At 38.1% G+C, this 26,909-nt stretch overlaps 3 protein-coding genes across 10 annotated transcripts in view; 2 read left to right on the top strand and 1 right to left on the bottom strand.

Moving 5' to 3' along the window:
* Nucleotides 1-1,266, top strand: part of LOC137224717 (signal recognition particle subunit SRP54) — an 86,334-nt gene extending 85,068 nt beyond the window's left edge. Inside the window, exon 6 of the mRNA XM_067737566.1 lies at nucleotides 1,049-1,266. The gene's annotated coding sequence lies outside the window, so the exon portion shown is untranslated. The remainder of the gene's footprint in view (nucleotides 1-1,048) is intronic.
* Nucleotides 608-26,135, bottom strand: PPP2R3C (protein phosphatase 2 regulatory subunit B''gamma). Of its 4 annotated transcripts, XM_067737590.1 has the most exons (14): nucleotides 25,782-25,919; nucleotides 19,223-19,350; nucleotides 16,315-16,419; nucleotides 15,257-15,369; nucleotides 14,750-14,847; nucleotides 13,494-13,564; nucleotides 10,298-10,430; nucleotides 9,044-9,099; nucleotides 8,891-8,966; nucleotides 7,962-8,098; nucleotides 4,977-5,114; nucleotides 4,387-4,473; nucleotides 2,719-2,778; nucleotides 608-909 (listed from the first exon to the last, which is right to left on the bottom strand). In XM_067737590.1, the coding sequence occupies exons 1-14, from the start codon at nucleotides 25,837-25,839 to the stop codon at nucleotides 721-723; spliced, it is 1,449 nt and encodes a 482-aa protein (XP_067593691.1). In that variant the 5' UTR covers nucleotides 25,840-25,919; the 3' UTR covers nucleotides 608-720. The 4 variants fall into 4 exon arrangements, with proteins under 4 accessions (XP_067593691.1, XP_067593719.1, XP_067593711.1 ...); XM_067737618.1 differs by lacking the exon at nucleotides 19,223-19,350 and having other exon boundaries at nucleotides 16,315-16,430; nucleotides 25,782-26,135; XM_067737610.1 differs by lacking the exon at nucleotides 19,223-19,350 and having other exon boundaries at nucleotides 25,782-26,135.
* The window catches only part of PRORP (protein only RNase P catalytic subunit), a 131,874-nt gene continuing 130,865 nt past the window's right edge, over nucleotides 25,901-26,909 (top strand). For 2 of the 5 annotated variants that reach the window (XR_010943451.1, XM_067737512.1), the window contains exon 1: nucleotides 25,901-26,160. The gene's annotated coding sequence lies outside the window, so the exon portion shown is untranslated. Of the gene's footprint in view, nucleotides 26,161-26,337; nucleotides 26,594-26,614; nucleotides 26,643-26,909 lie in introns of those variants that run through there. The other 3 variants (XM_067737527.1, XM_067737522.1, XM_067737532.1) reach the window with 3 other exon arrangements.

Here is a 26,909-nt window from a genome sequence, read left to right as displayed (position 1 = left end):
TAATAGTTACTATTCCTTCTGAATCATAGTTCATGATATTCTACTCTCTTCTTTCATCTCTTAAAAATTAAACAGTATAACTGAGAATCTTTACACCTAGTTAACAAATTCTCTAACAAAAATCCTTAACAAAATGGAGTTAAGTTTTGTAAAATGTAACCCTGGTGCTGGTTAATAAAGGTAGACAAATGTTTTTTATAACAATGATTTTAATTAAAGTAAAATACTAACTTGAATACTTTTTATTGAAACATTCTATTAAAATAAACATCATGTCCAAATACTTGCCAGAAATGAAATGGCCCTACTCTGATGAATGGGGAAGTCTGTAATCTTTGATATACATAATACTTTAGAATATTCAAGGTTAAATGATATAATTTAAACTATCAAGTATTCAAATTCTTAGTGACTAATGTCAGAACTATTCCATTAAAACTTCCTTTATTTCTAAAGATTATACAGATTCAAAGTGGACTCCTACCTTCACCAGATCACACTTGCCATATTTGAGCTAAGTGAAACCAGAATTTACTGACTCCTAATTTGGTCCCATTTCTTCCAGACCACTACAACCAAAATTCCAATAACCAGAACATTTGCTGTGTTCTATAGACATATGAAGTGTTTTATTTAGACCATTTCTAAGGATTCTGCTTCAAAGGTTTTACATGTAGCATTCAAGCTTATTTTAATGAATACAGTCTAGTCTTTGAGAGATCATGTATCATCAAGGTCTGCAGAGTTTTCATTATCATTTGCAACAAGGGCTTCTCTATTCTCGTAAGTCCAGAAGCCATTCAGATCAATTAGAATGGTGGTGACTGTGTCTCCTTGATTACTGTTGATTAAATCCTGAAGAGAGATTTTCAAAGGATCCTTTGGTTTTACCATGTCAAAGATTTCATCCTGCAAGAGAGGAAAAAAATACAATGAAATCTGATATCTGATTCACTTAATTTCTATCATAGGGTGATCTAAAATTCAGGGCTGGCACTTGAGCTTATGTAAAATTTTTTGTTCCAATTTTTTCTTTTTCATTTAACAGGCAATCCACCTCTTCTCTATACGCACAAAATTTTATTGGAAGATTCCTTAGGTACAGGCATACCCTTGGAGTACTGTGAGTTCAGTTCCAGACCACCGCCATAAAGTGAATATTGCAATAAAGCTAGTCATGTGACATTTTTGGTTTCCCAGTGCATATAAAAGTTATATTTATACTATACTGTAGTCTGTTAAGTGTGCAATAGCATTATGTCTAATAAAATATACATACCTTAATTAAAAAATACTTTATTGCTAAAAATGCTAACCACCATCTGAGCCTTCAACGAGTTGTAATCTTTTTGCAGTAGTAACACCAAAGGTCACAGATCACCATATAACAAATGTAATAATAATAATAATAATAGAATATTGTGAGAATTACCAAAATGTGACACAGAGACACCAAGTGAGCAAATGCTGTTGGGAAGATGGCACCGATAGATTTGCTTGACTAGGGTTGCCACAAACCTTCAATTTATAAGAAATGCAATGAAACAAGGTATGCCTGTATGTGAAACTCAGAGTTTAAGCTGCATAGCTAATTAGCAGCAAAACTAATGCAGTGTTCTTTGAATATATGTTAACTAGCTACTTATATTTTTCTGTTGTCTTCTAACTGGTGATAAAGCAAGGCCTTGATTTAAGTGCAAACTTGGCTCAAAGTAAAAACTTAAATGCTTTAGAGCCAAGACAGTGACAAAGCTTCATTTCCAATAATGATGTCAACCTTTTACTCTGGACCTGGAATGGGTGGGGGGAGCTCGGTATTAAAGAACTAGTCATCCACAGTGACACTAAACTGTGCTAAAAATGACTGGAATATATGGAAGAACCTCTTCTATATTATGACGTGTACTATAAGATTACTTACGGGGAATTAGTACATGTTTTCTAATCTGTTTGTAGTAAAATCACTCAAAGTATTTAATAGCATTTAAAGAGGCAAATTGCATTTTTAAAGGTTAGAACAATTCAGGTAAACGAAATGCATGAACTTTTAATCTTGTGTGTATGTGAAACTTCCCTTTCCAGGTTGGTGGCAGTTTAAAATTACTAGTTCTTAAGTTGCCAGTTGCATAGTTTCAAATTTTTCTCACTTATATTAAACCAAAATAGCCCTTTATCTCATTATACTTGGTTAAAACTGGATGGGTTATTTTATTACATTACTTCACCTGAACCAATACTGGATACTCAAAGTGGTTCATAGCTGGTAAAAGTCTGATTACTAAAATGCTAAGTAGCAGCATGTATTTCAAATAGTGGTAGTTTTCATACTGTAAGATTGATGTTTCCTTAAATACCAAAGCAAGCAAGCTCTTTGAAGTAGCAGACTAAAAACGTGCCTGAACCTAAATAGCTCCCCCAAATTCAGTTTACAGTGGAATAGACTACCAAAGGATACAGGCTGTACTGATTCTCTTAGTTTTCAATCAAAATGAATGAATGCTTCCAATGAGAACACGAGACTGACAATGCTAAAATCTTATACTGCACAAATCATTAGTCCAAGTATGTTCTCAGTTTCTAATGATTTAAATATTAATTCAGAACAAATAACAGCAAATACTTGATTTGGTTCAGTATTTCGTAAGTTGCTTTCAGGTAAAAACTTCATTTAATGCAAATGATTATGTGGTGTTATGTAAATTAAAGAAAAAAAGTAACCTTGACGTCTTGAAATGAAACAGGATCCTGTCCATGGATTTTCATTAGTTCTTGTATGGCCTGTATTTAGTAGAAATAAATCTTTAAATAAAAAACAAAATATGCAACATTCCCTGTCCTGTCCCATGGTCCCTTTCCAGTTCCATTTCCTATCCTTTCAGACCATAGGCCTCATCATTTTAACCGCTCTTGCCAATATTCTCAAATTCCTTGACCTTGCTTCACATCTGCTGAGGAAAACCTAAACACTGGATTAGTGTAACCATCAACCTTTCTAGACCTACACCTTAGCTATGGAGAACTTCATAAAAAAAGTATACAAGAGTACAGATTACTATTGCATAGGAATGGTCTCCAACCCCAGATGGGCCTTTAACAGGCCTAGCAATTCTGTTATGACCTGCTTCTCCAATTTTCCAGGAACGCTATTCATACCTTCACCATTCTTTAAGGCACCAAATCCACCACCTCCCCTCCCACCCTACACTTTCTCTTCTACTTGACAGAAAAAATGGAGGTAAACCTCCCTCAAACTCTTCTCTTTTATGAACTTTAACAAAAAAATACTGCCTGAGAATCTCCTGTGATGCAGTTGAACTAACAAATGTTTTAGGTGGGAGTCATTCACTGGAAAATGTGAAGCTTAAAATTCTTGGAAAATAATATGTTCCAAGTGCCTACTCTGTAGTGCCACTGATATCAGAATGTGCACAGGGCATCTCTTTGCAGCAGATGAGAATCTGAGTACACTTGAAGCTACTAGAGCAGGAGACCTGGATGGAATGATCTAGAGTGCACCATCTGGGCCCAGCTTTTATCACTGGGATACTGATGTACAAAGGCTCTAAGAACAGTCCAGGACTGTAGGGTTCAGCACCAGTAACTTTTTACCTTAGCCCATACAACCAAGCCTAAATAAACTTTGATAAAATAAAGGTATGAAATATTTTCAATGTATTTAATAAATAAAATTTAATATTCAAAGAGTAGAGGATACTATAAAAAATCTTTATGAAAAGGGATTGAGTATTTAGCTTCCAGAAGATATATTTACTTTGTTTTCCTAAAACTGAATTTTCATTTAATAGGTCTGCCTAAAGTGGGGGACATCCCTATGATGGGTGATATTCTCAGATGAGCCACTGATATAAGCCCACGTAGCATTCAATTTTTAAAAAATGCATTCTAATACTGGGATTGTAATTTATCCTTATAATAATCTGCAGTCATTACTACCTACAAAATCATAATAGAAAGCTTTTCAGGGAATTTAACATGAAATTATGAAATATATACTCTGAAACTCAGAAATCAAAGTTATTTTAAAAGTATCAAAAATTTTTTAAGTGGAAAAGAAAAAGCCTCTGGGGGAAAACTTCTTATGACAAAGATGTGAAAATGTCATTTTTATTGTTTAAAAAAAATTTCTTCTTACTATCAATCTTAACCATATAAAAATCAGATGGGATGGTCTTCTGGAAACTAGCTATAGAAATGTGGCAATGGAATGGAACACTACTGTACAAAACCTTTCCATCAAGTAGAAAAGTCACCGTTCAAACTGAGGAATGATTTATCTTTTTTTTTCTTTTTTTAACATCTTTATTGGAGTATAATTGCTTTACAATGGTGTGTTAGGATTTATCTTAAAAGGGAAGACATTCCTACATTTACACCTGCTGCAGCTGAATGCTTATCAGGTAAAATACAATCAAATTCCACTTCAGAGCTCATCATGTTATTCTCTGAGACCACCTACGGCACAGAATAAGTATTTCAGCAAATCTGTTTCACACTGAAATGCAGCCCACAATTCTAGCCAATTTTTAAATTTATATTTTTTACAGCATAGCAATTAAAAGAATCTACAGGTACCAGATGTGCAAAACTGTGGAAAGGAGCTACCTTTTCTGTACTGTATAATTAAAGTTTCTGTAGGATTTTACATACTAGTTTTTAATCACCAAGAGCATACAGTTTCTCAGGTATGTTTGTATCTCCACTGGCTAATAGCCCCTGACGTATATTTACACACTTTTTAGTATTCTACGACTAATCAAATCAGTATTGATTTAGCCCATTTATGTTTTTAAAAATAGAAAAAAACAAAACTAAAACCTGACTTGATTCCTTCTGAAATCTGTTAGGTAAAACGCTTTTGTTAAATTTAAACATCCCAAGTTAGATAAAATTGTCATTGGGTAGGTAATTTAAACCAAATTGTATAACAAAGACACATTTACACAAATGAGACTTACCCTAAAGAAATAATTAAGGGAAAAGACATTCAGATATCCTTTGTTCTCAATGTCAAGCAATTTGAAAATATATTGCAGAGCTGCAGGTTCTTTTCGGTTTTCTAATGCAAGAACAAAATCCAGGTAGGTCTTATAGTCCTATAGAAAAGAAAATGACATTCATTAGAGGCCTTATTTGTAATTAACTTTTCAAGTGACTGATGATTTGAAGACGTTTGTAATCAAAGATGGCAATTTTTGTAAAAATATGAAACGAGAAATCCATACTTAATATATACTTAATGTTGGTTTCTAGGAATTCTACATAGCAGTTTATCTGTACAGGACAGTTTGAGGGGGCACAGCTCATTTTCTTATGAGAGATTTGCTGTGTTAAGCCATAATTTTCATTCATTAGGCTTTTGAAATGGACAGACAGTGACTAACCTTTGCATGTTGCCACTAAATTTGTATTTTCATTTCGGTGTGGTCATTCTGAACTAGTTTTAAACTTTAATTCAGATGATTTCCAAAAAGTCATCTTAAGAGTGCCAGAGTGGCTTCCCTGGTGGCGCAGTGGTTAAGAATCCGCCTGCCAGTGCAGGGTACACGGGTTCGAGCCCTGGTCCGGGAAGATCCCACATGCTGCGGAGCAACTAGCCCGCAAGCCACAACTGCTGAAGCCCACGCGCCTAGAGCCCGTGCTCCGCAACAAGAGAAGCTATCACAATGAGCAGCCCGTGCACCGCAACGAAGAGTAGCCCCTGCTCTCCGCAACCAGAGAAAGCCCGCACGCAGCAACAAAGACCCAACACAGCCAAAAATAAATAAATTTATTTAAAAAAAGAGTGCCAGATATTCTACAGTGATCTGGCACTGTTCTCATCCAAAAAGGGGGCAAGAGAGTACAAATGAAGGCTGAAAAGACACGAACAGAACAGAAAGCTTTCTCTACGAAAAAGGGATAGACACAGATTACTTTTTCTGCATGTTTAATAAAAGTAAAGTACTTGGGAGATTCTCACTTGGAAAAGTTTATAATCTTGGAAAGGATTTTCTTAGGCTAAGATTAAGAATTCTTTTCTGCATAAATCGTAGTATAAAAAGCTAGAGATGCAGCCTCATCATGGTCTAAACTCCATGCCTAACTGTAGCTTCTGATTTTCTTTATTCACCAGGTTATTAGCATACTCCAAGCTCCTCACTGTTAGCTGTAGGCAGCTGTGGGAGTCACGAAGCAGAGTTTTTGCACCTTTCCCTCTGCAGTTGGCTAACGATGGTGTTATTTAGAAAACTGTTATTAAAGCTAAATGATAAAACCTAAAACCCTGATTCTCTTCTGACAGTATGACCATTTCTTAAGCATCATTGGTTTGGAAAAATCAGATCCTTAACACATATTTTTAATAGCAAGAATGGTGACTTAAAAATGCTATTTAGAATTTTCTTCTCAAGTATTTTGCATTGTTGTGATAAAAGGACAGGTGCATGTTAGCAAATCTTTAGCTGCTAAGGTAGCCACTTAGAGTAATACTACCTGATTCTTAGATTTAAATTAAATCATGGCATATGTGGTACTATCTCTGACCTGGTAATTTAATGAATGAACCATCTATATGAAAATAGTCAATAGGGTTTACCTGTTTTTCAGATTTTTTTTTTTTTTACTAGTCCACACTTCTCTACAATAGGTGCACTGACAATGAAATGAACAAAAATATTAAAATTTTCTGTTTGCCCTGAGTCCATAAAGGAAGTAATGTTTTTAAGCAAATTTACCTTAAGATCAAAGGTTCTAAATAATTTGATCTCAATTATTATCTCAAATAATTTGATCAGTTCATACTTCTTAAGATACTGTTATACACTGATATGAAAATAATGCTGTATCATATCAAGAAAAAGGCTTTTGTGATTAAGAAAACGGACAGAGGACCTGAAGAGTCATTCTTCTTTTTGTTTTTTTAATAAATTTATTTTATTATTTTATTTTATTTATTTATTGTTTCTAGCTGCTTTGGGTCTTTGTTGCTGCTTTGTTGCTTTTCTCTAGTTGCAGTGAGCGGGGGCTACTCTTCGTTGCAGTGTGTGGGCTTCTCATTGCAGTGGCTTCTCTTGTTGCAGAGCACGGGCTCTAGGCATACGGGCTTCAGTAGTTGTGGCACGTGGGCTCAGTAGTTGTGGCTTGAGGGCGCTAGAGCAGGCTCAGTAGTTGTGGTGCACAGGCTTAGTTGCTCCACAGCATGTGGGATCTTCCCGGGCCAGGGCCTGAACCCGTGTCCCCTGCATTGGCAGGCGGATTCTTAACCACTGAGCCACCAGGGAAGCCCAGGAGCCATTCTTCTGAAGAAGACATCAGATGGCCAACAGGCAGATGAAAAGATGCTCAACATCACTAATCACCAGGGAAATGCAAATCAAAACCACAATGAGATATTACCTCACACCTGTCAGAATGGCTACCATTAAAAAGATAACTAACAAGTGTTGGCAAGAATATGCAGAAAAGGGAACCCTCATGCACTGCTGGTGGGAATGCAAACTGGTGCAGCCACTACGGAAAACATTATGGAGGTTCCTCAAAAAATTAAAAATGTAACTACTATATGATCCAGCAATTCCATTCCTGGGTATTTATCTGAAGAAAATGGAAACACTAATTTGAAAATATACATGCACCCCAACGTTCACAGCAGCATTATTTACATTAGCCAAGATATGGAAGCAACCTGAGTGTCCATCGACAGATGAATGGATAAAGATGATATGGTATACATATACAATGGCATACTACTCAGCCATAAAAAATAATGAAATCTCTGCACAGGGAATATAGTCAATATTTTACAATAACTTTGGTATGTAATCTATAAAGACAGTGAATCACTATGTTGTATACATGAAACTAATATAACATTGTAAGTCAACTATATTTCAATTTAAAAAAAAGGCTTTTGGAAGTTGTGGGAGCCTAAATTTTTAAAACTTAGAGATTTAAACTACTACCATTTCTCCATCGTAAGTGAGACACTCCTGGAAAACACGGTCTAAGAAGACATTGGTCATGGTTGCTGTTCCATAGCGGGAGAGTTCTTCTTTACTGAGCATGCCATTGTGATCCTTATCAAGATTCAAATATTGGCCTTGGGGAGAAAGATGATCAAAAGACACTTACGACCAAAATAAAGTTCTAACTAAAAGACAAAAGAATAAACACTAACAAAAAGTTATTTTTATTGGTTAATATTTTGATTTTTAAACTAATTATGTTACAGTCATGGTAGACATCTGCTATCCCTGCAATCTCTATCAGAACAACTGTTAAGCCAGAACCAGTCAAAGAAAACTCATCATAAAGGTCATGCCTTTATGCTATTTCACTTACATCATTACTTGTTTTCAGTTTGCAACCTTCTATAACTTTCCTAGGATTCTAAATTAGATGGAGGTAGGGGTCAACCAACATAAATCACTGAAATGCTGGCACTTGAAAGCAGAGGTCAAGGTTGCCAAAATGAGTCACAAGACCACCCAAAAGGACAATGTAACAGACTAATGAAATTCAAGAAAAAAAGCAAACTAGGCCCTAAAACACACCCCTCTGTGGACCCTGAGAGTAGCATTTTATCACAATGCAAGATCACAGGTGATGTTCATAATAATGTTCCTGAGTCAACAATAAAAAAGTCAAACTACATTCTTTATGTTAAAGTGTTAGAAATGTACTAACTTAAATAAGAGTGACAAAAATATAAAACGCTGGTATTTAAACAAGTAAAATTTAATAATCTAGAATATAAGCTCTTAAGGAAATTAGAATACTTTGATCTTAAGGTAAATTAGGCTATGTATAAAACTGTCCTTTGAACTCCAGTTAATGAAACATTAACTGAGGAACGGATAATTCAAATTATAGCATTACTATAGGAACATACCATACACCCGTAGGGCAGAAGGAGCAGAAAACCAATTTGTTTCTTGACTCTCCTTGGACAGTTCCTCATCCCTTAACTATATGAGCATAGAGACATAATTAGAAGATAGCAACTGTGAAGTGATATAATTAAGTAGTTTAAAAACATATTTACCTCCAATAAATCATCTAGGAAGCTGCATGCTAAAATATCTTGAATTTTTATCTTCCCTTTAAAGAACATAAACACAATAACTTAATTTTAAAAACAAGAGCAACTCAATTTTATAAAAGTATTATTTTAGAAGAGTAACCGCACAATTGATATTTTAAACTTCCTAGCTCTCATGCTCCAAAGTCCTTACTATGTATTTCTGTGAAAAGGGAAATCTGCAGGGAATAGTTAATAAAATCTCATATAGGTATGTCTACCTATATACCCCCAACTACATATATCCAATTGAGAAATTCCAAAATTACATTGAGACCAGATTCCAAAAAAAGTTGTGTTAATTTTTTTGTGGTTATGGATATGATACTGTCAGTAGTCAAATAAGGAGACTGCTTCCAGTTTTCCTTTGCAGGTTCTGGAATAGAAAGCAGTATAGAGGCGTGGTTAAGAGAGATGGGATTTAAATGCCACTCCTAGACATGCAATCCATCTAAGTCTTAGTTGCTTCACACATAAAATGTGGGTAATAATACCTTCCTAATGGAGTTATGAGAAGAAAATGAAAGAATCTATGTAAAATGCTTAGCACAGTACTTAGTACATAATAAACAGTCAAAACTGTTGGCTATTATTATTGCGTAAATTTCCAAGGAAAAAGATGTGTGTGTGCCTATAATGGAGGCGTTTAAAAAAACTGACAGCTACCCCATTCTGTGATGGACTCACAGCTGCATTTTCAAGGACAGAAGGGGCTTTGATTTGGGCCTCTGTCCCAGACACATGTATTTAAGCCTAGCACGTTAGAATAGTTGATAAATGTACTGTGAATGAGGCAAAATTTACAAATCTGATCCTCATACAGGATAGTTAACTTGAAAATGAGAAAAACACATCATGGCTAAATGGTCCTCCTACCTCCCAATTCATATTTTTGATCAAAAAGAATAATGCTCCAGTATATTACCTATCAGGGATAGCAAATTATATCAGAATACCTGGCTTCTTAGATCTGGAGAGAATATACTTCATTTTAGAGATGAAAACATTGTAAAAAGGTTAGGTGATATACCCACTGTCACACAGCTGATTATGGTTGGCACAAGTAAATCAAAAGATCTACATGTCAAAAGATTTATATACTAATGGCAATAACATGTTAGGAAAATAAATAACATTTTAAAGACTTTTCTCTAGTTATTGAGATTTAGAAGTAATGATAATCTTATAATATCTAAGTTAGATAAGATTTTCTTTTACCTGTTCTTAGAGGGTCTAAAAAGAAGAAGAACTTCCTAACTGCTGTACAAACATAAAAGGAGTAAAAAGATTTTTCCAGCCCATCTAATTGTGGCAAAGTAGGGATAAGTTCCAATATGTAGTTTTCTAAATCCTGAAAGAACAAAACAAAATAAAACTTGAAAGGTTAAATGTCTGATCTTGTTTCTTCATGAGATACTGGAATATAATTTCAGTCCTAAAAATTATTCAGTATTAAAACTATATGAATGATGAAATAAATTCATTTGTGACTGAGTTTCAGATATTTTTCTTGGCTTGTTGTTTTCTTTTAACTTTGTTTATGATGGTCTTTGCTCTCAGATTTTTAAAAATTTAGCTGAACTTACTTTTTTAGACTTTTTTAGACTTCTGAGCTTTGTCATACTTAGAGAGGCTTTCCCTATTCCAAGATTACATATTTAAAAGCCTCTCATGGTTTCTTATATTTATTTTAATAATTTCATTACTTTTGCTTTATCCATTGTAAAGTATAATGCTTCTAGTTCATTTGAGACACTTTATAATTTAGTTGTAGAACAGATGGCATCTCAAACATGGTGTGTCCAAAATTGGACTCTTATTATCCCCAACCCTGGTCCTCACCCATATTCCCCTATTCCACCATTTATTCAAAGTAAAAAAGTTAAACTTGGTTCCTACCTTTTCTTCACCAAGGCCCCCACCCCTTACCCCCAAAATCTAATCCAGCAGCAACTTTTTGTCATTGTTGGGGTGTGTGTGTCCAAAATATATACTAAATTAATCTATTACTGGCTTCTACAGACATCACCCTGGTCTGGGCCACTATCATCTCTCACCTGGACAACCAGAGTAATTTCCTAATTATTTCTTCTTTGACTCTAGGCTCTTTACAATTCGTTCTCCACACATCCAGTAATTTTTAAAAATGTAAACCAGGGAGTTCACTGGTGGTCTAGTGGTTAGGAGCCCGGAACTTCACTGCCGTGGCCAGGGTTCAATCCCTGGCCGGGGAACTGAGATCCCACAGCCACATGGCCAAAAAATAAATAAATAAAATAAAATGTAAACCATATCCTGACAGATTCAGCTTAAAAATTCTGATGGCTGGGCTTCCCTGGTGGCGTAGTGGTTGAGAGTCCGCCTGCCGATGCAGGGGACACAGGTTCGTGCCCCGGTCCGGGAAGATCCCACATGCCGTGGAGCGGCTGGGCCTGTGAGCCATGGCCACTGAGCCTGCGCATCCGGAGCCTGTGCTCCACAACGGGAGAGGCCACAATAGTGAGAGGCCCGCGTACCGCAAAAAAAAAAAAAAAAATTCTGATGTCTTCCCATTAGTCTCAATATAAAATCCAAACTCTTTATCATGGTCTAACAACCCAATATGTGGCCCTGCCTACTTCTCCAACTTCACCTCCTGTCACTCTAACCCTCGCTCATATGCTCCAGCCACACTGGCTTCCTTCTGCTCCTAGAACAGGTCAGGTTTAACTGTGCCTTGCGGACACTGAACTTGCTGTTCCTTCTGTATTACATTTTCATAAGGCTGGCTTCTTTCTCATCCTTCATGGCTAAAACTCAATCACTATCTCAAAGAGGCACCTCTTCCATCTTATCTAAAATAGTTCCCCAACCCCAGTCATACACTTTCCTAGTACCCTATTTTCTCCTTAGAACTTGTCACTCTTTGAAATCATGTTGCTGATAATTTAGTGTCTGCCTCCCCACTCTGCTAGGAAAAAAGCACCATAAGAGTAAGGCTTAGCAATGTACCTGGCACAAATAAGTGTTTGGTAATTGCTTATTTAATAAGATTTAGTAAGTGAATGAGAGTTTGCCTATACTACTCAAATTACAGATGTTGGCTCTGGAAATTACTGTCTTTTAAATAAGGGAGACACAAAATCTGGTTTCAAAAGGCAAAGTGCCAAGGTTAGGAGAGTTACTTCTTTTCTTTGAGAGAAATGTTTTCTTTCATTGAGAGAAGGGAACATTACTCCCTTTTAAACACAACTACAGAGATATACTGTTGCTTTTCTCTCTCTTCCTCCCATTCTTCTTTCAATTTTTGTTTCCATTCATGGGAAGAGGCAAGAAAAGTTTGTTTTGTAAACCAACTAATGGCTGACAAGAATTCTGAGAGCTATAGAAGTACTCCAATATCTGACCTGAGTAAGTATCAACTACTGTTCAATACATCTTGCAAGAACCTTTTACTGTCAAGCTGATCTGAACCTTAAAGGACAAGAATTATACTGTGGCCCTAGGTTTTTAAGTGTAAATATCCAGTATGAGCTAACAGATTCTATCTATAGAAATCTGGATAAAACAGAGTGCAACAAATTATAACAGGAAACATAAACTATAACAGGGAATTTACATCTCTTTAAATTTTATATCTGAATATTTATTTAAGTGATTAATTAACTTGGTTCATATTTATGCATAACTCCCTTACCCCTTTGTATATATTTGGGAAAAAAAGCCTGAGCTGAAAAGAAGATATAGATTGATTGATTTACTTATTTATTTATTTGCTTGCTTGCCACGCTGCGCAGCATGTGGGATCTTAGTTCCCCGACCAGGGATCGAACCTGGGCCCCCTGCCTTGGAAGCTCGGAGTCTTAACCACTGGACCACCAGGGAAGTCCCCATATAATTGAAATACCCACACTTACAAGAATAGTGATTTGGATCATGAGGCTATAATTCTCTGTTGATAACCTGTTGATAACCAAATTAGTGCCTAATGGGAAATAAATAGCCTCTTGGTAACAGACCTTACAACCCAAACCTGCAGGTGGGACTATAGTCACATTATTTTTCTTATATTTCCTAAAAAAGGAAAAACTACTGGCCCTTACATTTTAAAACAGTCATACACTGATAACACTCATGAATAACCAAAAGTTTTTCACTGTTTCTTCAATGATTTTTAATCCAGTTAAAACATTACATTCTTTTCTTCTCCTTTAAAAGGCTTTTTTTTCTTTAAAGGTTGGAGAAAAAGAATTTAGAAGGGAATTTTTGTGACCAATATACACTTAAAAAGTTCTTTAGTAACACGTTATTTGTAAAAACAAACAAAGCAGAGAAACAAAAACAAAATAAGAATTATCTGTAATCTCAACACCCAGTGATAACTACTGTTTAGCATTTTGGTGTCTAGCATTTATTAAAGTAGGTTAATACTTACAGATTCCCGGAGATACCCTTGTCCAGCAACATCATATAAACTGAGGCCTATTCTTGTTTGATGAAGCCAAACTGACAATAAAAAAGAAAATGAAATATAATTATTAAGATTTATCCTTTAGTGTATATATATATATATATGCATAAAAGGAGATAGATTAGAGAGACAAGCTAATTTAATGACTCTATAAACATATTTTTCTCACATGTATTACTTATCTCATTAATCCAAAAATTGTTTGAAACAAAATAAATATACCATAGAATTAACTGCAGATATCAACAATTCTACCATGCCTAAAGTGACAGTAAAGCTGATGCCCTTGAGAATACTGGTGTTCCACCAAAACAGGAGTTCTGATATTATGCCTTTAATGAAGCAGCTTTTATTCTACTGAGGTTAATTACCACAACCAAATATTAAAGCTCGTACACACAGGACTTGACAGGTCATTATGGAACTTATAGGAATCATAACAATTCCAACTTGTTTAATAAATACTCCTTGAGATGATGCTACAGTTGTGAGTTTGAAACTATCCTCTCAGGCAACTCAACCTGTAATATATTGGCGAAATAAAATTACCAGTGAATTAAAGTATTTCAAATAACCATCCATTAAAACTCTTGGTTCAGCTTTTTTTTTTTTTTAGTGTTTATTTATTTTTACTTGTTGACAGTTTTGATTTATTTATTTATTTATGGCTGTGTTGGGTCTTCATTTCTGCGCAAGGGCTTTCTCTAGTTGCGGCAAGCGGGGGCCACTCTTCATTGCGGTGCGCGGGCCTCTCACTATCGTGGCCTCTCTTGTTGCGGAGCACAGGCTCCAGACACGCAGGCTCAGTAATTGCGGCTCACGGGCCCAGCTGCTCCGCGGCATGTGGGATCTTCCCAGACCAGGGCTCGAACCCGTGTCCCCTGCATTGGCAGGCAGATTCTCAACCACTGCACCACGAGGGAAGCCCCCTCAGCTTTTGATATATCTAGTTAGCTAGTATCTTCAAGATACATGAGGCTTTTGTTTTGTTTGTTTTTTATAATAATGAACCCAAATGTATGGTAGAAACTTTCAGCTCTAGTAAGTTCCAGGAGAGAATCATAATAATAGGAAAACAAATCTTGGTCAAAAGACAAGAATTCTGTTATTCAAATTTACTAAGAGTTGTTTGACATGGAAGGGATACTATAAAAGCACTGACTGGAAACCTACTTGATTCCCAGATAGAAGGAGTTCAAGTACAATGAAAATGAAATCACCTTTTCTCATGACATAATTAAAGAACTGCATGATGGAAATTCTTCCATAAGAATCTGTATGAAGGAGTTTAGCAAAGACTTTTGCTGCGAAAAATTGCCTAAGGAAAGGAAATAAAGATTAAATCATCTGCCAATGTAATATAAAAATGACTTCTGTATGATTTAGCAGACAACAGCATAAATTCAAACAATTAAAAATCAAAGTGGTGGGAAAAAAATCAAAGTGAGAACTATAGTTCAAAACTGAAAATGTTAAGCCATACATCTTTAGTTCTATTGTCTTAAGAATGAGGACCTATAATGCTGTAAATAAGCTATATTATTTCTTTTAATAACTTTATACCAATGTAATTTTCTTGACTGTAAATAATTTTATTAAACTTTATTAGTTTAATGAAAAGCTGACTTAAATTATCATATTATTGACTTAAATTTTCATTAACATTTACTTGAGGCATTTAAAATGCTTAACATAACATACTCCTTTGTTAATCATATTATTCTTACTTGCACTTTGGTCCAGCTTTTTCACCAACCTTTAAAAAATTTTCATAATTAATCATTGCTTCCTCTCCAATCATGGGTGGTGTCTGGTGCTTGTCCAGCAAAAACCATAAGTTCTTAGGAGAATTGCAGAAATTAAGATGTTATAATCAACTGCACAAAATTTAAAAACGTAGTTAAATGTGTTATTTCCATTAAAGTGATAGACTACTGTAGGGTCAAAATGCAAGGGTTTAAATCCCAGCCCTGCTCTGTGATCTTGGACAGGAGACTTAAAGTTTCTGTTTCAATTCTCATCTGTAAAGTAAGGATAACAGTGTCTACATCATATAGTTACACAGATTAAAGAGGAACAGTATATGAAAATTTTAGAACTTAGTAAACACTCAATAAATGCTAGCTATTTATTTATTTATTTTTTGCCATGTCACATGGCATGCAGAACTTCCCTGCCCAGGGATCGAACCCACACCCTCTACATTGGAAGCGTGGAGTCTTAACTACTGGATCACCAGGGAAGTCCAATGCTAGCTATTTTTTATCATGTTATTAGTAATCAAAAGGATAATAGGAGATGATAGTCTTCTTAATATTACTCCCTACAGTAGTGGTTCTCAACTTTGGCCACACATTAAAATCACCTATGGAGGGCTTCCCTGGTGGCGCAGTGGTTGAGAGTCCGCCTGCCGATGCAGGGGACACGGGTTCGTGCCCCGGTCCAGGAAGATCCCACATGCCGTGGAGCGGCTGGGCCTGTGAGCCATGGCTGCTGAGCCTGCGCGTCCGGAGCCTGTGCTCCGCAACGGGAGAGGCCACGACAGTGAGAGGCCCGCGTACCGCAAAAAAAAAAAAATCACCTATGGACTTTAAAAAACAATACAAAACTATCCTTGGGACACACAAGCTTTGCAGCTGATTCTGGTGGGAACCATCGCTACAGAGCCTGTGCTTTCAGTCACTGCACTACTGGCTCCATTTAGGCACCCCGAGATCCCACATGACACATGTAGTACAAATAAGAAATGGTGAACCTCCAAAGCAACCTTTTATTCCATTCTTACCTGTAATTCTTCATTATCTAACAGTTCCCTGCTTTTCCTTTGCAGAAAGACGGCTCTGGATTCTTCTCTTAATTTCTGTAGTAAGACCTCATCTTCAGCTGGCAGCTAAAAATACACTGTAGAGTTAATTTCTACACTTAAATTCTAGACTATTGGGTTATGTAAAATGTATTTGGCTTCAAAAAACTATGTATACTACTGTCTCAAAATTACTTTTTGTATCTCAATCTTGCTTAATTTTAGGTCATCATTTATTTAAAAAGTTCATTTAATAAAAAGAGATCCACAGAGAATTCAGTAATCAGTGAAGCCAGTTCTGCCTGGAAAAGGCTAACCATCTAGCCCAAGTTTCTTTATTTAGATCCATACAGGTTTACTTAAAAATTAAACACAACATTTAGTATGTGCCCATAATATATCAGGCATCAATACACTCATTCTAATTTAATCCTACTAGCCCTGTGAGATGCATTTCATCATACTCAATTTAGAGGTGAGGAAATCAAGAGATGGATGACTTTATCAAGAATACATATGCAGTTAGCCAGTCCCAGACTAAAGATTTAAATCTTCAGAGTCCAAGTCTGTCTTAATTTCTTATGAGTTGTTTGGTTTGGTTCCCTGTACTCCTCTGTCCCCTCAATTTCACACCTAATGTTAATGACTTGCTCAAAGTTGTGCAACTAAAGTAACAAAATTTGAATCCGGGTCTTCTGACATCAGGGATTTAGTGTATTTTCTCTTCTCCATCTCATTTCCATCACTGGGTAGTTAGGTACCTCTCCCAATTAAGTAGACTTTAATGCTATTTCCTAGTGACTGCTAGGAGTAAAGTACTATGACAGATGTTCAACGTAGGATAACCATCCCCAAACTAAATGTATCCGAATGTCATGCTCTTATTTTACTTTATGACCACCACTTTTTCTATTTTCTCAATGTAGCTCAAGTTTCATTTTATATTTGTAGAGCACTGTTCCCATTGTAACCTTAGATAATAAAGAACTAAATTAGGATTGGCTGAAGAGCGACAGTTTTAGCCAAGTATGCTTTTTGAGACTGGGTCACCTTACTTCCTAGAGATAATTAGCCGATGTCTACTAGTTGGCCTCCAAAGCAGAGGTTCGTCCTCCTGTGGTGATTTCCCTAAGCAGGGCTTTAAAATGACTCATTCTAACAACTTCAAACAATTTGCTTTGAGGATTTCTTCTTACTTTTCTGTAACTTTGCCCCATTAAATGTAGCTAAGTAACCCACAGTCCAAATTGGGGGTTATGGTTTTCACTTTTTATTTCTAAGAACTAAGATGCCATCCCTCCCATCAAAAGGGATGGAGAAGGAATATGCATTAGGAGGTGAGGCTGGGGCTGAGACTGGGATTGTGCTCCAGTGGCTAGTCAACCAGCTAACCAGCCAAGGAGAGAAGTGGTGACCAAAGATGACAGGTGGTTTCTCTAAAGCAGTGGAGTGGAAGTAGAGGAAGAAGAAACAAGGGAAAGAACATCCCACAAATCCACATCTGCAGACCAGAAACCATTTGGGATCTGGAAGAGGTCAGAGAAGAGATGGAAATGGGGGAAAAGGGGATTCCCTCAGAAAACACAAGGGGATGGTTGGTACTAGAAATACAGGAAAGTTGAGTCCTGGGAATGGAGTAATGTCAGCATCTGAGGGCTGTTCCTGGGTTAGTAAGATAATGCTTTCACAATCCTGATTACATGAAATAATGAATATAAAATGCTCTGAAGTACGTAGACACTCAATAAATGGCAGTCCTCTTCCCACTCACCGAGACTATAAAAAATTCTCAGTTGTCTAACTGCCTCTGATTAAGAAAGTGTGAAATGCAAAAAAGCAACAGCAATATGATGTGACCCCATTTTTGTTAAACACACACACACACACACACACACACACACACACACACACACACACACACATATAGAAATATGTAGAAGGATTCATGTAAAAATGTTTATTTACATCTCTGGGCAATGTTATGGGAAAATATCAACTTTACCTATTTTTTCTCTTTTCCATGACAAACGTGGATTAGTCATATAATTCTTAAAAGTCTGGGAGACATATAGTATTACAAAAAAGTTTCCAGTAAAATGGTTCACATGTACACAAGTACAAAAAAGTTTGTACTTGAAGAAATAAGTTAAAATTATCTGGATAATCTACCTCACTCCTTGATGCAAGCAAAACAAAATATTTACTTTCTTTGCAAATAATGTTGTAATTAATTGAGTTTAGGAGGTAACAGGTTTAAGAGATATTCAGCTAAAATTCCAAAGTTAACTTTTCTATAGTAGTTACATTTCCCATAATACTAAATAGGACTTATTCTTTTCAGAAGCCTTCAATTTCAGCTGTAAATATCTTTCTTAAAGTCTTACTGTTTTATCTATAACCCTCCTCAAAGCCTTCTTTACCATTTTGGCACAAGGAAACATATAATTAAGTATAACTCTTAAAATTTGTTTTCCACTCTCAATCTATTTTTCAGTTTAGCCTTGAGCAAAACATTTTACACCTTATGAGTAAAAGACAAAGTTAAAAATTGTGATCAGCCAAGTAAATCTAAGTCTTATAGAAAGCCTGGCAACATAATCCAAAAGAATACCTACTACTAACATCCATAATAAAAATTAGGAGGAAGGAAAAAGCCTACAGTTCAAAAAAAGTGGCAAATAACAACTTTGTGTTTTTATACCTACTTATATGAAAAACCAAGATTTAATCAGGTCAAAAATAATAAGGTCAACTAGAATGAAACAATAAATGTACAAAATTTAAAATATAATCAATTTGTTTATTTATAAAATATAAGATTTTTAATCCCATTTGAAAAATTACATTTCATTTACAAACTCTGCAAGACATTTGCTTAGATACCACTTACCCTATAATAAAACCGGGGAATGGTCTTATAGAATTCATTTGTGTTTTTTCTACCTCCTTTCCATTCTGAGTAATACTTGGTAAATAAATCCATTTCTTCATCTTTTAATTCTTGTTCACTTTTTTTTTCTGGTAACAAAACACGTTAAGGAGGGGAAAGCACTTTTAAAATCAAACAATATTTTTTTCAAGACATCTATACACTATGGTCTAATTACAGTACCAAAAAGGCCTTCACAATTGTACTTAGACACTAAGCATCTATATTAACTTTCTTGAAATACCAAGAATCACTATCTTCAACGGAAACAGCCTCCTCTACATCTTCTTCCAGTTCTCAGATGCTCCCTCCGCTTATTTTTATCACTATACTTGTCTCTTTCTCAAGTCATTGCCTCTCTTATAGACCCGACATGTTCTAATTCATTCAATCAAAAGTTCTCACTGAGCACCTACTCCAAACAGAGCGCTGCACTAGACATTGGGGCTAGAGCAGCGAGAAAGCAGGCACAGCCCTTGACCTCATGGGAGTTTCAGTGTCATAGTCACTATTCCTCTACCTATCTGAAGTTCACACCTCAGGGTGCTATTACCCAACCTGCTTGCTGCTGGCAGATGGCCATCTCATTTAGCAATTCCTCCACCTTGAACCATGAGACTGGTGCACAGCTTTCTTCACCTGCAATCATTATGGAAGAATAAACATTTAGGCGGGTAAAGGTGCCCCCTCAACTCTGAAGGCTTCCACCTCTACTGCACTCTGTTCACTCAGAAAGACCACAGATCTTACCTGTTCCTGTTCTGAAATCTTAAACTCTAATATACTCTCAAAAATTTTCTCTCCTTCTGGTTGTTATTCAAAACCTCACTGCACTAGCACAAAAACAGACATACACATCAATGGAACAGGATAGAAAGCCCAGAAATAAACCCATGCACCTAGGGTCAATAAATCTAGGACAAAGGAAGCAAGAATATACAATGGAGAAAAGACAGTCTCTTCCATGAGTGGTGCTGGGAAACCTGGACAGCTACACGTAAAAGAATGAAATTAGAACATTCTCTAACACCATATTCAAAAATAAACTCAAAATGGATTAAAGACCTAAATGTAAGACCACAGACTATAAAACTACTAAAAGAAAACATAGACCACTCTGACATAAATCGCAGCAGTATCTTTTTGGATTCATCTCCTAGAGTATTGGAAATAAAAACAAAAGGGACCTAATTAAACTTAAAAGCTTTTGAACAGCAAAGGAAACCATAAACAAAACGAAAAGACAACCTACACAACGGGAGAAAACATTTGCAAACAATGAGACCAACAAGGGATTAATTTCCAAAATATACAAACAGCTCATACAACTCAATACCAAAAAAAAAAACCCCCAAAAAACCCAACAAAACCAAACATTCCAATCAAAAAATGGGCAGAAGATCTAAATAGACATTTCTCCAAAGAAGACATCCACATGGCCAACAGGCACATGAAAAGATGCTCAATATTGCTAATTATTAGAGAAATGCAAATCAAAACTAAAATGATGTATCACCTCACTCCAGTCAGAATAGCCATCATCAAAAAGGCTACAAATAATAAATGCTGGAGAGGGTGTGGAGAAAAGGGAACCCTCTTTCACTGTTGGTGGGAATTTAAATTGATACAGCCACTATGGAGAACAGTATTGAGGTTCCTTAAAAAACTAAAAATAGAGTTACCATATGATCCTATAATCCCACTCCTGGGCATATATATGGAGAAAACTATAATTTGAAAAGATACATGCACCCCAATGTTCACTACTGGAGCACTATTAACAATAGCCAAGACATGGAAGCAACCTAGACGTCCATTGACAGATGAATTGATAAAGAAGATGTGGTATATATATACAATGGAATATTAATCCATCATAAGAATGAAATAATGCCATTTGCAGCAATATAGATGGACCTAGAGATTATCAAACTAAGTGAAGTCAGACAAATATATGATATCGCTTATATGCGGAATATGAAAAAAAAAGATACAAATGAACTTATTTACAAAACAGAGAGACTCAGACATAGAAAACAAGCTTATGGTTACCAAAACCTCACTGCACTTCAGCCTCATTGAGATCTTCAATTCTGTGATCTGTTTTCTCAAAAGTTTTTCCTCTTCTTGGTCTCACTTTCTTCTCAACATGCGTGTAGTTGTTCCCCGAAACTCCTGCCTGCGTTTCTGCCATATCTGCCTTGTTAATTTTTAACCTTGGACCAATTTTATAATCTGTTTACTAATGCTCACTGGTGCTGGAGAAAACTGCCAAATTTTGCAAATATTTGGTCCCACAAATTTATTTCACGGTTACTAATAACTCAGCCTCCCCAAACCACCAATACATATTTTATTTGCGCCTGATGTCCTCTTGGTGACTGACTGCTCCAGACTTTCACTACATTCCTCAAGCCCCCTGTGTTCACCCTCAACAGATGAGAATCCCACCCAGTTCACCAACAACTGAGTCTACTGGGCATGGATACCCACAAACATCTAAGTGGAGTGGGAGGACAGGAAGGTATCAAATCTGCATCTTACGTTCTTCCTGCCAGTTTCAGGGGAAAACGTAGCTCTTCTCTCACCCAAGGCTAACCCCTCATTGTCCCATCTCCTCCGCAAAACTCCTTCCTTTCTACCTGTTGCCACACATGATTCCTTCTTCCTCATCCACTTTCTCAAATGAAAGGCCTGTGTTGGTGATCTCTACTTTCTTACCTCTCACTATCTCTTTATGCAATCCTGCCACTCTACGGAAACTGCCAGGGCAACATGTGACCTAATTGTTTAGTTTAATGGACACACCTGTCCTTGATTTCTCTCTTAAATTTGATACTGTCCATGATTCTAAACTTTTTGTAGCTTCTATGGGACCACACTCTGTTGATTCTCCTATTTTATGGCTATTTCTTCTTTTTTCTTTTTTTATTTAACTGATCTACTTATTGTCTGTCTTTATTCCAATTTTTATTGGAGTACAGTTGATTTACAATGTTTTGTTAGTTTCTGCTGTATAGCAATGTGAATCAGTTATATATATACATATATCCACTTTTATTTTATTTATTATTATTATTTAAATAAATTTATTTATTTTGGGCCGTGTTGGGTCTTTGTTGCTGCACGTGGGCTTTCTCTAGTTGTGGCGAGCAGGGGCTACTCTTCGTTGTGGTGCGCAGGCTTCTCATTGTGGTGGCTCCTCTTGTTGCAGAGCACGGGCTCTAGGCGCACGGGCTTCAGTAGTTGTGGCACGTGGGCTCAGTAGCTGTGGCTCGCGGGCTCTAGAGCACAGGCTCTGTAGCTGTGGAGCATAGCCTTAGTTGCTCCGCGGCATGTGGGATCTTCCCGGACCAGGGCTCGAACCCGTGTCTCCCACATTGGCAGGCAGATTCTTAACCACTGCGCGACCAGGGAAGTCCCTCTTCTTTTTTCTTAATCTTCTTCCTCTATCATTTCAACTTTCATAGTTTAACCTCTAAGCCCCAAACCTATGTCACTAACCCAGACATTGCACTAAACTCACTCATTCAAAACAAAACATTTTCATCCTCATGCTCCAACATACCTAGAATAACTTTCCCTATCCCTCACCTTACTACTCTTCTTCTAATTCCATATTTCCATCTCAGTAAGTGGTCCCACTATCATCCAATCACCTGAGCCCAAATCCCAAGAGTCACTTTAATTACATCATTCAACTATTCTAGGGATACACAAGTATATGTGTGAGTGGATGAGTGCATACACACATGCAGCTTTCAACAGTGTCAGGGATACTGACTCTCTCACTGAGATAAAATTGACCAAAAAAAAAAAAAAAAAAATGAAGGTGAGGAAGCTGCCTATCCAGATATCCAGGGGGAACTGCATTCCAGGAAGAAGGAACAGCCAGTGCCAACGCACGAAAATGGGAGTGTCCCTGGTGTGTGCAGGGAAGAGGGAGGCAGCCAGTGCGGTTGCAGCAGAATGAGCCAGAGGGAATAGCAGGAGATGAGGGACACCAGATAATGGGGGGGCAGGCCACTAGGCCTTTGGAAAGACCTTGGCTTTCATTCTGATGAGGGTGAGAGCCACCAGAAGGAATTAAGAGGCTAATGCAGTAATCCAGGTGACAGATGGCGGTGGCGTGGGCCAGGGTGGCTGCAATGGAGGTGGCTAGGAGTAAATTTATTCTGGATATATTTTCTTTTTAGTCCCAGGATTTGCTGACACACTGGATGTGGGTTTTGGAGAAAGAGAGCAGTCAAAGATGTCTCCAAAGGTTTTGACCTGAGTAGATGCGATTGTCGGCAACTAAGATGGGGAAAACCACGAGCAAGCAAGTTAGGAAGGAGAGTGGGAGTTCAATTTCAGACAAGATTAAGATGTTAGATCCAAGTGGCCATGTCAGGTAGACAATTATTGATAGATATATGAACCTCGAATTTGGGATGAGGTCCAGGCTAGAGGTATACATTTGGGAGACATTAGCAAATAGACATTATTTAAAATCATAAGAAGGTGAGTGTAGACAGAGAATAGACACTGACCAAGGCCTCAGCCTTGGGCCCTCAAATGTTAAGTTCTTGGGAGGAAGAGGAAGAAAAAGCAAAGACTGAGAAGGGATGACTGGTGAGGTAGTAGGAAAACTAAGAGAGTGTGTCTCCCAGAAACCAAGAGAAGAAAGTATGTGTAGGAGGAGGGAGTGACCTACTATGTTCCTGGCAGGGGCTGCTGGCTGGTCAAGTAAAATAAGGACAACTGAGCACTGGAACAATGTGAAGATCACTGACGATCATGACAAGCAGGAATCAGAGACAACGACAGATTCAACCAACAACTCTTTTAACAAGTGTTGCTATAACGAGGCATAGCTACAGGTGGAAGTTAAGAAAGTTTCTCTAAGGTGGGAGAAATACCACCATGTTCATATGCTGATGGGAGTGAATGAGAGAAAATCTCATGATGCAGGAGACAGAGGATGACTGTAGGAGTACATCCTTGAGGAGGCAAAAATGGGGTCTAGCACACTGATGAAAGAAATAGCCTTCAACAGAAGTAAAACCTATACGATTTACTTACTATTTTATCATCTCTGCCAACACTAAAGTGTAAGTTCTACAAGGACAAGGATTTCTGTTTACTGCTATAGCCTAGGTTATCCAGATAACAGACATGCGATGGAGTGGGTTTAGGAGTGAAGGGGAGGAGAAAGCACAAGTACAGGTAAATTTTCCTAGAAGTTTTCCTATAAGGGGTGCGGAGAAAAGTAGCAAAAGCTGGAGGGGGTTGTGAGATCAAATGATTTTTTTTTAAATGATGGGGGATATTACAGCATGTTTGTCAGAGCTGATGAAAATGAACCAGTAGAGAAAGAAAATTTGATGGTGTATAAAGGAGAGGATAAGGCCAGAGTGAAGTCAGTGAATAAAAGAAAGAAACGCGATCCAGCGTTGGAGTACAGGGACTGTTGGCCAGTTCACCATTTTAACAGTGAAGGCAGAGTGCACGGTTGCCTATAGTGGGTGGGGAGTGCGGGGGGGCTGACAGAAATGGTAAATGGGAACAGGTGACATTCCTCTTTGATTGCTTCTACTTTCTCAAATATATATACTAGTTCATCAGCTAAAGGTAAGGAGTAGATAGGACATACTGAGGATTAGAGGTTTGGGAGATGAGAAGGAACTGCCTTAGAGTGTAGGAGAGTGAATGTCTAGGGTAACGCGGAAGAAGTGTAAATGAATGACTGAAACACCTACTTTAGGTTAGTGGACATGAATTAGAAGTGAGGAAATTCACCAAGGTTTCGTTTTTCTCTAACTACTTTCAGCTGTCCTGGATGCAGTTGTGAAACAGTAAAGATAGTTTTAACCAGGTTGATTAACAAACGTGACGCAGAGGGAAAGAGATAAGGAAAAATGGATTATTAAGTCTAAAATGGATAAGGAGGGAAGTGAAAAGTGTGACAATAAAAAGGCGGTAGGGGTAATGGATTATAGGTTCTAATAGGATCAAAGGGTTGATGGCGCCAGGACTCTCAATTATCCCTCACAAGTCTAGGTCAGGACCATGCAAGTGCGTGGCTAAGGTAGCTTTTCATTCCCGCAAATCCCTTCCCAGCGAAGTGTCGGTCAAAACTCTCTGAGGGCTTCCCTGGTGGCGCAGTGGTTGACAGTCCGCCTGCCGATGCAGGGGTCGCGGGTTCGTGCCCCGGTCCGGGAAGATCCCACATGCCGCGGAGCGGCTAGACCCGTGAGCCATGGCCGCTCAGCCTGTGCGTCCGGAGCCTGTGCTCCGCAACCGGAGAGGCCGCGACGGTGAGAGGCCCGCGTACCGCAAAAAAAAAAAACCCAAAAACAAAAAACCCAAAACTCTCTGGATCCCTAAACCACATCCCAGTCAGCCTCCTTTGTCAGGAGAGGTTTTACCGAAGCGAAAGACACGGCTCCCAGGTGCTGCTCCTCCCCATCCATCCTCCCCCCTACCTCCCGGCGTTTAGGGCCTGGCTCTCTCTGCGGGCGGCCCCTCCCAAACTCACTGTTTGGACCGGTGTTGGGCGTCGCTATCCGCCGGCGAAGAATTTCTTTCCAGTCCATGGCTGACTCAGGCCCAGCAGTTCCCGCATTTGCTGTTTACTAACCGCTCCACCCCCTGCCAGCTCCGGCGTCAACACTGCCCAGCCCCGTAAAGGTTATGAAGGCCGCTTAATCGCCATCTTGGACGCGGGCGGAAGTCGGCTAACCCGGCCAAATCGATCACCGTAACCACTGCGGAGAATACGGCGATCACGCTAACAGCAGGGACAGCAGACGTGAAAGAAACGGAGAGGGAGCCTCCTTAAGGCAGCTTTCCAGCTTCACCACGCTGTATTTTAAAGGCGCAGAAGGAGTGAAGGGGAGGAGAAAGCACAAATACAGGTAAATTTATTTTCTGTAAATTAATTTTCATCTTGAAATATACTTTCATCTTGAAATTTATTTTCATCTTATTTCATCTTTCATCAAATTTTATTTCATCTTGGCCCTTTGGCACTTGTGCGCCACGTGATCCCGGAAGTCCTTTGGCTCTTCCGGTTCGAGGGACGAGCTTTCTAATTTCACAGTTTCTTTTCATTGTTCATGGCGGATATGTGGAAGCCCTAAAGTCTCCCTGAATGTAGTAGGCGCCTTCAGCAGCCGCTCGTGCCCCCTCCTGCCAGTAAAAGATTCAGAGTCGCCTTTTTCTTGCCGTCAGGCCGGGCGGAAGGCCTGCTTCTGGCTCAGCCAGGCCTCCGCGGCCGCGCCGTCGCGGTGCATTGTGGGCGGGGTAGTTTCCGCCGCGTTTATGGTTGTATGGTACGTGAGTGCTGCGGTGAGTGGTTGAATCAAGTAAACTTCCGTTTGTGATAGATTCGTACACAGTAGGTGGTGCCCTCGTGGACCTCCCTTCCTTACTAGTATCGCTGGCTCGGCTCAGCTCTCTGCCCCTTCCCCACTCCCATTTCCTTATTTGACGAGTTTGGCGGCCACGGCCCCTAGACTCGGGCTTTCGCCTCTGTCCTGGCTGCCGGTGGGTCTAGGGTAGGGGGCTTCCGACTTTTCGCCCCTTCTGCAGCCTGGCTCCCGTGGGATCCGGTCCCTTTTCAAGGAAGGTTGTGATCCACGTGAGTCAACTGGCTGGTCTTCTT

This window comes from Pseudorca crassidens, chromosome 1 (assembly GCF_039906515.1).
Source record: "Pseudorca crassidens isolate mPseCra1 chromosome 1, mPseCra1.hap1, whole genome shotgun sequence".
Classification (NCBI taxonomy): Eukaryota; Metazoa; Chordata; class Mammalia; order Artiodactyla; family Delphinidae; genus Pseudorca; species Pseudorca crassidens.
This window is presented reverse-complemented; position numbering and strand designations above follow the sequence as displayed.

Coding starts and splice junctions, on each gene's coding strand:
- PPP2R3C (XM_067737590.1), bottom strand. CDS start 25,839: ATGGACTGGAAAGAAATTCTTCGCCGGCGGATAGCGACGCCCAACACC. Junction 19,351..25,781: donor GCCCAACACCGGTCCAAACA/GTGAGTTTGGGA, acceptor TTTTGTTACCAG/AAAAAAAAAGTGAACAAGAA. Junction 9,100..10,297: donor TTTAGACCCTCTAAGAACAG/GTAAAAGAAAAT, acceptor TGTTCTTTAAAG/GGAAGATAAAAATTCAAGAT.